This window comes from Trachurus trachurus (genome assembly GCF_905171665.1).
Source record: "Trachurus trachurus genome assembly, chromosome: 9".
Lineage (NCBI taxonomy): Eukaryota > Metazoa > Chordata > Actinopteri > Carangiformes > Carangidae > Trachurus > Trachurus trachurus.
Window position 1 is genome coordinate 19,287,725 of NC_139895.1, and position 11,589 is coordinate 19,299,313.

Here is an 11,589-nt window from a genome sequence, read left to right on the forward strand (position 1 = left end):
TTTAGCATCAGAGTGTGATGGATGAGAATGTTCTCTGTTTAGATGTGGCTATATAACGATGTTAAACTTATTCTAACAACAAATACACCCAGTCAGACGACAGCAAGGACTGTGGCAGTGAGGAACATCTGAGCAGAAAACAGCAGGAACGAGTTCAACCCTACATAATAACAGAGATTTTCCTTTTTGTTTACTTTTCTTTTTTCTTTCTCACAACAGCACGCGCCAGTGCTTCTCGTGTTCTCTCGAACTCCAGCACTGTTGTTATTTTTCGTAACGTCCGTGCGTAAATAATTAATGTGCGTGAAACCTCAACCTGCCCAGCATCCCACCTGTTGAGGACAGGCTGTCGTTACCTCCCACTTTCCATAGGACCACCATTAGTTAAAACCTATTAGTGGCCATTATTATATCACCATCATATAGGCTACTACTAGCAGTCTATTATCTCAGCAGAGGAAGCCTATCATGTCATCTGCAGACCCCATAGACCCTAACGTGTAAAATGGTTTAAAGGTTCCGCAAAAAGCTCGCGATAGGATGAAGATAAGAATGTGGTATAATTATGGAGCCTTTGAGGTGAACCAGAAATCTAATCGTCAACATTATGCAAATTCTCAAAACCCCAGACGCGGTAGTGGGTGTCCTATAGGCCATTGGGTGGTTTACACTATTTGAATTGCACATTAATCATTTGAAAAAATAAATCAAAAGCTTTTTGCAGAAACATCGTACGTTCACATAAGAGCTACTCTCTTGTCTCTTACGAATACATGCAGAGCATCTTCATTGTAGCTCACAGACAATTAAGGGACGTTTCAGTGATTGTTAAAACAAGCCCTGTTATTTTATTGTCGATTGTAGACTATTTTTTATTTTATTTATTCCTTTATTTTTCTTTTACTTTATACGTTTTAAATATACATTTTTCTTTTTCTTAGAGAATTGAACTTTTGTCGTTGTATTTCTGCAGCATCCTCTTACTATGCTCACGGAAACTTGATCACATTTCACCGCAACACGAACTCGCTGCAGATGGCTCTGATCATACCCAGATACAGTTCCACCTGCATAACTTTTGTTAATAATTTAACACAGCATCTTCATTATATTCCCCTTTATTCCCTGCCTTCCAGAGGCAAGCAAGGGGGCAGGGATTGTGATTGGCTGAGAGCAGTGGGTGTGGAACAGAACTGACAAGGAGCAAACAGGTAGTTCAAGTCATTTCATAAATAATTTCTGAGTATTTTTCTTCATTTCTTTTTTGTAGCGCGGTGCTTTGTCCACCAGGTTTTTGAAACACTACAGATCAGCCGCAAATAGGATGGAGAAAGAAAGAAGAGCGAGCCCGAGTCACGCAGCAGGACAGGTTGCCAGAGGCAATGTCGGCTATAGCGCGTGCGTCCACATGCGCGGGTTTGAGTTGAGGGAGACAAATAAAAAAGAAAGAAAGAAAGTAAGAAAGAAAGAAGTGGAGAGGAAGAGGAGGAGGGTGTGTGTGTGTGTGTGTGTGTGTGTGTGTGTGTGTGTGTGTGTGTGTGTGTGTGTGTGTCTCGGTCTTTCTTCAGTTGGGCAAGTGTGTGTACCCTCTCGAGTCAGGTCCTCGGGGACACGGCGGGGACCCGTGAGCGCTCACCAGCTGACAGCGCGTGCTTCATTGAGGCCATCCAACACCTCGGCCCACGAGCCTGCCAACAATAGCCTGAAATTAATGCACACTCCCTATTACCAAATCTGGTATTCACCAACCGGGCGACGTGGCAACCGTTCAGGGGGGGGGGGGGGGGGACTTTTCGCCAAAAAGTTTGTCGCAAGAAAACAACTCTGTGCTGTAATTTAGTGCAGTGTTTCTCTGCGTCGAAGTCGGAGTTAACGTTACAATTTAGTAGCTTGCACTCAATCATAGGTCTGTAGGCCAGGGGGCGCGTGCACCTGCAGCATATGGCCAGCGGGCGCGCGTGATGGACGTGTTTCATGTAGCTGTTTTAATACATTAGCCTTACATAAGAAGGCATCAAATGTTGAAAGTATCTTTAAATTAAATGGAAATTGCATTCTGAAGTAGCTTCGCCCACAGATACTTTACCTTTATCATCTCAGTGGTCAACCATTAAACTTCATTGCACTTCATTATCTCCTGACTTGGTTTATGTATATATATATATTATTAGCTTATAATAGGCGACATGGTAAAAATCTTGTACGTATACCTTTTTTCGATTAATATATCCAACAAAATGTTATATGGTGCATGTGTTATTATAATGTAATTGTCAGCTAAAACAGCTGAGACATAGTTCGCAGTAAACCTGTTTTGAATAAAATGATATTATTATTATTTTGTTAGTACGATAACACTTGTTTTATTATTATTATTATTATTATTATTATTATTATTATTATTATTATTATTATTATTATTATTATTATTATTATTATTATTATCATAGCGTATGGGGAGATATAAAAAAAAATACAGTCAGGCCTTATGAGTCCATTGCAGTCACTAAAAAAGTTTGTGTGGAAACAGAGACAAAGAAACATTTCGTTATGATCTTCTTTTTTTATTCCCAACATCAAATTAATATAACAATAAATGGCAAATCTTTAGCTTGTTTCAGCAAATTTTAACTATGGAGTTATAAAAAGCAAATCAAATGAAACAGCAATAAATACATGTCAATTAATCTCATCCAGTGAAAGCAAAAGACACACAAGTTCATCTGAAGATACAAAAGAAAATACAAAAGAAGGCAGCAATGATGGCTACATTAAATAGGCTATTTGTATGGAATTGGCAGTATAGACTACTACACTATCAAACAAATCAAAACAATATTGTTGGTTTGAAAACAAAATTCGTATTTCTCAAGCCTCTGGCTGAGTTTTTTTTAAAGTGCACATCATGAACTTTTGAAGTTGCAATACAGAAAACATTATATAAACAATTAACAAAAACATAAATCACAACAATTCGCATTTTACGGCTACAAAATGTTTTTTTTCTTCACATTATCAAATATAAACAATTACGCATAGGTATGATTTTGTGGAAGACAGCTTTTTGGTCGGAATGACGTGGGAAATACCCATGGCAGTGCTGCTCGCGACATGGCAGAGGGGTCTTCCAGCCACGTCTCCATGGAAACTGGAAATTATAGGCTATACATCTATTGGCAGAACCAAATTAGGACTATAATCACATTAGAAAATATTCACGACTATGCAACAAGTTGATAGGATAGAACTTTTGTTAAAAATTGAACTTGACTTTTTCTTAAAGAAGCTAAAATTTCTATTTTCTCAAAAAATGCATTTTTCTTAGTATGTATGGTTGACACGGACTGACAATATTTTGTTGTCGGCTGGAGTGAACTTTCAATATAGTTATAGCGTTTTATCTCTAATAATTCAGAAAGAAACAACGTGGTGGTGGTGGTGGTGGTGGTGGTGGCGGCGGCTGGATAGCTTCAGTTCTGAAAGGTCGTCGTCTTCGCTGGAGTGGAGCTCCATCGCTATTTCATCGGAGTCACTGAAGTGGGAGTGCGGGGAAAACTCTCCGTCGCTCCGGGGAGACTCTTTCCTTCCACCTCCTGTCGGCAGAGTGGAGGATGAAGGAGATGGCGAGCACATCGCTTCATCAACCATGGCGGAAAATGAGCCGTCGTCGAAGGAGGAGCGGAAAGGCGCCCCGCTGATGTGGACAGGTAAGCTGCCACCTGAGCCGGGCACAGACGCCGCTGTCCTGCACGTCGTCGGTGAAGGGGAAGCCCTGTCTTTCGCTCCGTCAAAACTTACAGCGGAAGAAATCATAATGTCACACTTTGGCGAGTTGTTACTGTCGGAGATATCGCTGCTGCTGCTGCTGCTGCTGTTGCTGCTGTTGGAAGCGACCGGACCCTCGAGCAGGTCGGCCAGCGCGTTGATGTAAATTTGCGCCATCTGTAAAGTTTCATATTTGGATAGTTTCTTGTCGTTGTCAAACGCCGGGATGACGCTGCGCAGCTCGTCGAACGCGTGGTTAAGCCCGTGCATCCGCCTCCTTTCGCGCGCGTTGGCGGCCACGCGCCTCTGTTTCTGGACCCCATTGCCCGGTCTGCTGGACGGGGCTCTCTGTCTCTGGGATTCCTCCTCAGCGGGACCTGGGACCGTGCCTTTAAGACGGCACAGATCCCTGACTTTGAGCGAAGAAGAGGAGGGGCTCTTGGCAGATTTTCTGTAGCTGGGAGGGCTGGGATGGCCTGATGACCCCGGAGAACCACTCTCTGAAAAAAGGAAACAAAAAATTCAATGATTTGGTTTCGTTTGATAATACTGAATACTAAAGGCATGGATGTAGATCTGATAACCAAAGGCATGTTCCTAAACAAACTTTTCACTCAAGTACAGTTGCGATTGTGTCTGCCTATGTCTAGCCTATGGAAAAGCACTTGGCCCATGCAGTCCTATGTAAACCTCATCTGTCTGTTGAACATGATGCAGGTGGCACTGCGTTGAAATGTCGTCCAAGCAGTACATCATTCATAAACAGCGTTTCTCACCTTGGTAGGAGCCGGTGCTCGGGCAGGGCGAGTGCCGCAGGTAGTCGGGTGAGGTGGCGTGTGCCGCGCAGGTGCCAGAAGGCTGCACTGAAGCCAGCCAGGCGCGTGGGTCACTGCCGCTGTCCACGAGCGTCAGTCCAGGTTCGTAGCAGGACTCCTCGAGCTGCTGCTTCCCGCCCCTCGCGCTATGCTGCCGCGAGCCCAGGGCGGCCACCGCCTCCAGTGCGCCCTTGCTCCAGTCGTCCACACTCAGGACTTCCATGTTTCCAAAACCGCAACAGGTAGGAAGAGTTACACCGGCAGGCAGTAACTGGAAACAAATTCTTGGAGTCACGCACTGCTCTGCTGTCGCACTGTGTGGATATAACGGTCGCGTGCGGGACTCCTTCTCTGGTGTCTCAAGGCGCGGCGTCGGTTTAAAAAGCGGCACGCGTCTGGGAGCCCCCCTCCTCGCGCTGGTCGCGTGTTGACGTCCAATGAGAAGCCTCGGTAAAGCCCGAGAGAGATGATTATGGCCCCCAGAAGCCAAACTGTTTATGATAACGTAACGATTCAAGGAGTGTTTAACGCAAGGGAGGTAAGGGGAACCTCCCACAGGACGCACGTGCACTGCAGGGGGAGGCGACGGGTTTAGGTATGAAGCGTGGACAGCGCGAGACGTGCGCAGCTGGGACACAATTCCTACCTGTCCGCGTGTCTGTCTTACATCTCAGGGATGTGAGAGCGAGAGAATGAAAGAGAGGGAGCAGGAGGGTTTGAGAAGTGTTTGCCATCTTCAACTCTGTTTGCCATGTTAACCCCGCAATGCTGCACTTGTGTCCCATATACGAACTAGTGCATCACATACATGTCTAAGTTGGTAAAACTACTGTAAGAGATGAAACAAAAAATACAAAATATGGAGTTCAATCTAATTACAGGCGGTAGACATCTAGCACATTTTTAATTAAACAAAAATATCACAAACACAAAGAATAGGAGTTGACTGATATAAGGCCTGATGAAATGGAAAACTCTGGACTGTGTAAAGTACACACGCACACACGCACACACACAAAAAAGGCAAAAAAAGGCAAAAAAAAATCTTTGCGGCTCCTGGGGCTCGCGCGCTCATTGTCAATTCATTCATTCTAAGATCATCTCCAGTTTCCATTTTTCTTTTGTAGCGGTTCTAAAAAACCTTTTGATCCAGCTCTCGGAACGCCCTGTCGGTAGAAAGGGCTTCACAGGGAGCGGAAACATGAGCAGGGGTCTTGCGCTCAACACTGTTTCCGTACAGACACGAGCTGTATGTGGCGCGCGGTTGCAACTGGAAGCGCAGCGAGGAGAAAGTACACACACACACACACACACACACACACACACACACACACACACACACACACACACACACACACACAGCCCTCAGGCTATGATAGTACAAGTTATCTAATTTTTGTATCCACTTTTCAAATCAGTCATTATCGCTCATTTTACCCTAATGACAGGTGCAGAGACAGGTGCAATAAATAGTTGTTATAGACAACAATTTCAAAATTTTAACCAGCGAGGACGCCGTCTACTGATCAAAGCTAAACCATGCTTACTGAGATGCAAACTTCAGACCTAACCTGGCTAATGAACAATAGGCTAATTACTGGGTGGAAATCGGCTATTTAACCTAATTGCCATGGCCGATTTTGGGTAAAAAGGACATAGCCTCCGCTACATGTTAAATACAGTAGCCCAATGTATGAGGCACAGTGATCAAGGGGGCAGAAAGACTACCTGTTATAGATCTCTGCTTAGCCCCAGCCTTTTGTCTGCAACATTAAATTGCCATTAACGACATCACAGGCAGTAGCCAGTGGCTCTATAAACATCACAACTCTGACATCAAGTGGGGCACTATACTATGGAGGTTAACAATAGTTTAAAAATATGGGTTTCGGTCCATAACCTGAAAACAAGGGCGCTGGAAATTGGAGAGAAAAACACAACATGTGGGAAGGAATCCCACAATTTCAGAGATAACCCGACATCAGTCTTTTCTATATTTTATTCATGTATTCATCACGGGGACGTCTTTCGGGCTAGAGGTCTGGCGCCGAGCGTTCGCCCCCTCTTCCCACCTACAAGCCCCCCATCCAACGGGCCGGGCCGGGCTCCTGAAGCTACCGACAGGTTGGATATTGTAGCTGGCGATTATTAAAGTGTCGCAGCCACAATAGAGACTCTATGTTCCATTGGTCACGCCTGGGGGGCTCCTCTATGGAGAGGAGGGGGCTCCCATTCCAATGGGCGAGAGGAGTCTGCGTGCTGCCGCTGCTCATTCCCGTCTCCCGGGAGACCGAGGCGCGACGGGCACGAGACTGGAGTGAGGGGAGCAGGGATTTCAAAACCAAACTGTATCCTTTATTTAATTTACCAAACAGTGGTTTTAATGAAGTAGGCAAAACGTGCAATCTGAAATTAACCACCAGGGCAACTTTTCTGTCTCCAGTTTGTCAATACCTGGCAAAGTATAGCTAATTAATTCTGGCCAGTGGGAAGCATCTTCACATTTACTACTCAAGCGCCCTACTTGAGAGAGACATACTGCATTAAATTAAGTTAGAGATAGCCATATATAATGCTCATAATAATTATGAAGTATTAATTCAAATCAAATGCTGCACCTGCAAGCATCAGTACAAATTTAATAATTTAGGCCAAGTATATCACCTTCTGATACTTGAAGCAGGCCTACATTTAGTTTCTGATAGTTAAGCACGTCTACCTGCATAAGGCCCCTGCAGTGCAGATCATTTAAGTATGTTCTTACACTGTTGTTGAGCTACAGTTGCTTACTTTAACTAGAAAAAAAATCTACATATTTGTGCCCAAAACCCTGCTTACCCCCAGAAACTGCAAAAACACTAAGTGAACATTCACTGAAGCAGAATTACTTTAGCAGAATTGCTACATGGATATGAAATGACAGAAAATTAAGATCATATTTAGGAATACATGGAGGTGCTGACTGTGATCTCTCCCCTACAGTAAGAAAACATAAAGCTTCAAGTTGGTTGTCACTCACTATGCACAGTAGAAATCAAAGTCATCACAACCCATCCAATCTACATTATTTTTCAACAATTTTGGCAACATTAATATTGTCATAAAACATACTGATAGAACTCAGTGAGGAGGCATGGAAATCTCACTGACATTTGGGAGAGCTTAACACTGCCTCTCTCTGGTTGCAAAAGGTTACTACAAACTAGTGCTTCATCGAACTTGACAGCGGTTGTCCTCAGCAGTGTGTCTATCCAACTGTTAACAGCAGCAAACAGGCCTTTGAAGTGATGGCCCATTTGAAGTGAAGGACACAAAAGCTCTGCTCATGCTTGAACTTAAAATCTGTTTCACACATAAAATTCATCCCATATCAACCCAGTCAATTAAAACCAATTTATTTACACTTTGTTTTAACCCAAACCCCCCCTCACCCCCCACCCCCCGCACAAAAGGTTTTACAATTTGCAGCTACAAGGACTCAAATCCTTTTTATCAGAAAAATAGGACACCCTGCCCGCCTCAATCATTTTGACTTGGTCTGGATTTATTGGTATTTAAAATGAAAAAGGTGACGAATAAGTTTACAAACCTTCTCAAGTCCTTTACTTGGTAAATTCATATGCAAGTTATATTTTAATTCATTACTTAATTGTTGCCCTTTTTGATTTTCAGGTTGCCTTTCTGGCTAACTCTGGCTCATTTGCAGTTTAATACTGTTGATTAGTGTTGCATTGTCCCATAATCCAATAAATAAATGAATGCTAGCTTTGAACCTTATGACTGGATTTTTATGCAGACTCATTCACATTTGCTGACTGATTCCTCAAGATCCTTGTCTCACACCACACATCAGTTGTCCTTTGTCCACTACTGAAAATATAAAAGGCAACTGAGAATTGAAAAACCCTGTCTTGATGCAAGTGTGATTACATACCTGTATAAACTTACCAGTAGGATGGGACTTGTGATTGTATCTTGTGAACACTGGCAGAGTGGAGGAACTCTGCCAATCCTGTGGGAGGATGTTAACTCTGCTGATGAAGCATTCATTTGGTTATTCGGTGATCATGCCTCTGTTCACTAAAAAGAGCAGACAGTGACACTTGTTATGCAGAAGCTTCTTCAATGTGACTTTCAGCTCAGAGAAGTTGTTCATCTGTGACGTGCCTTTTTTGTTTTTCCAGGTTGCCATGATGGAGGTCAGCCCTTAAATCAGAGAGAATAATAACATTCACAATTTGTTTTCTACCACCTGTCATTCATGGTTGTCTAGATTAGCAAAGACAACAAATACGATCCCACTGTAGAAAACCTGTTTATTAGACAAATTATACACAGAAAGCTTTGCCACTTGTAACAGAGGCCCAAGTTTGTTCAGTTTTTGAATAATATGCAACACATACAACAAAATATGCCTATATTAAATACTGTACATCATAAATTTTTGAAAATTATCAAGTAAATCCTGTAGTTCTATGTATGAAATTAAAAATGTTAACAGATAGCGCAATAGCAAGTTTGTGCATGCTTTCTTTTTGATCAACTTGCCACTTTTTGTTATTTAGCCAGCAAATAATAGAATGAACTCAAGATGACATGAGAGAAGCAGAGTTTGTGTTTATGTTGACCAGGGCAGGACAAGGGAAAACCAAATGCAGTAATGTGACTGCTAAACTCAGCACTAAAGCTCATCATGATATACTCTTCTCTTTTGTTAAAGAAAAATAGCATCAACATGTAAAATATACATTTTATAATGTCTCTTTCATTTATACTAAATAAAACTTTTTAAATGTCTGTGTCCTATTTGTCATTCAATAGCCATACTGTAGCCTAATATAAGAAAAGAATGCCTAAGAACGCTTGCTTCAAAACACTGTGGCTTGACTGAGTTCTCTACGCACAACATTTTGCGGTTTTAGTTCTTAAAGATAACAAACTGAAAACTTGTTCTAAACAACTAACATTATCAATTATTAATACAGTGTTAGTGAAAAAGGTTTGGTTCCATTTTACCACCCAATCCCCTAATCCACAAAATAATCCTTTAATGCTTTTAATGTACCATTCCTCTTCCCCACCCCAAAATGCACCTTAATGGTCTCATTTTATGTAATTGGCACTTTAAAAAAAACAAGTTATATAAACAGTACCCTTAACATTACAGAGTACCCCTAACATTACAGATATGAAATAGAAGTATATTTCGGACTCGTCTCATAAAAGGCAGCCACTGGGTTCCGATGGCCGTTGACTCTTCGTGATATTCCCATGACCCTAAAGCACAAATGCTGATTTGCTGCTCGTACACGTTTCCAGTATACGCTGATATTTTGGGTTTGACTGGAAATTGGAAGGGTACAACTCTCTAGTTGACATAAGGCCTGTACTGAAGATGCTGTTGCAATGGCTTCTCCTCAACACAAAATCAACTCAATTTCACCAGTTGAACCTGACAAGTGATCAATGAACTCGAACATGACATGACCTTACGGAATGAATTTTTATCTTTTAAACACCCAGGCCATGGCAGCAGTAAAATTAAGCAAAACAAAGGAAAGTAAAAGTTTGAATGACAATGATGCAAAACCAGAGACTACAGCACTCATTTAGCAGTTTTTCAAAGTTTGCTGAGGGAAAAAACAAGTAGACAGCTCAGAACAATGTTATTTTTTGTACTTCCTGACCAAAACACATTCCACGCATTAAAATCTTTTTTTTTTTTCAAAAACAAAATTCAATAAAAGACATATAATCAGCATAAGCTTCTTGAAGTCTTTCAGCTTGTCTTTTATGTGTTTTTCTTTAAGTTGTTTTTTTCTTCTTTTTTTATCATCCCTTTTTACTATCCCTCAGAGTCTGATTAGAGGATCTCACCTTTACTTGAAAAGCACACAATACAGGTGAGAAAAGGTCAGATCTACATACAATCACTTACAGGTCTGTGGGCACTGGTACAGTGCAGTGGGATTGATAAAGAGTCTTTAATATGCATCAAAATGGTGAAAACAGTTTCAGGCTGATGCACCAAAATGGCAGAAATAGTTTAAGATCGATGCACCAAACTGGTGATTTTACAGTGTCATACTGTTGCACTGTCATGGCATTTCAACAGTTTTCAGACCGATGCACCATCGAGGTGTCAGCATGTGTTCAGCTGCAAAGTCTTAGGTCTAGTCAGGCCACTGTGTGGACACCATCTTGGCGATGATTACAGATTTAGAACCCCGGGTATTGGTGAAACAACACCAGGGAAGAAGAGAAAACTGAGCATGGACTCCCACAGAGTGAAAAGGCAGAGTAAACCTGGAGAAGTGGAATCTTCCAATATTCACTGAGAGGGGGGCGTTTGAAAACTTCAAGGGGCTGCTGTGTGCATTCACAGGGCTACAGACAAAACTATTGGTTATATGTACCTTCATAAAATAACTTCTACCCCATAATTGCTTATTAGTTGTTGTTTCTTGGCTAAAGATACAACCAGTCTTCAACAAATGGCAGCCCTGGAGCTCACAAGAATGTAGAAATATTTGCTGTGGTTGGAGTCATATAAACTAACCCCTCTCAGGTGGGGTTCAGACAGTAACAGGAGTCAGGTTGTTTCAGCACATCTCCTCTTTACACGAGGCAGTCCTCATGTCATAGAACAGAACGAATAAAAAAGATCCCCTTTCACACATATCTCCCAAAATAATCCCCCAAACAATCACAAGAACAACAACAAAGCAAAGATTCAAGACCCCCCCCCCACCCCCCTACTTCCCTTCTTGCACCTCACCAGCATGGTTTGCAGGAGGATAAGAAACACCCCTCCACCTACTTCATCATCTCAACATATAAAACAGAGAGATTCCTATGTACACTGATCTCTATCTTCTGACTTTGTAGCTTAGCCGTAATGTATTTGTTGTACCACCCCATGACTGACTCTAACCACCACGCCTCCTCCTTCTGCTCCTTCTCCTTCTCCTCCTCTTCCTCCTGAACCAACTGTATCCTTAGAAACTCC

The 11,589-nt window shown here is 42.2% G+C and overlaps 1 protein-coding gene across 1 annotated transcript; it reads right to left on the bottom strand.

Moving 5' to 3' along the window:
- Positions 1–3,411: 3,411 nt before the first annotated feature.
- On the bottom strand, positions 3,412–4,803 carry atoh1a (atonal bHLH transcription factor 1a; the record flags this gene model as incomplete). The annotated part of the gene is made up of 2 exons (XM_083978570.1): positions 3,412–4,265; positions 4,542–4,803. 2 exons carry the CDS (start codon positions 4,801–4,803, stop codon positions 3,412–3,414), a joined length of 1,116 nt encoding a protein of 371 aa, XP_083834696.1.
- Between the last annotated feature and the right edge of the window lie 6,786 nt (positions 4,804–11,589).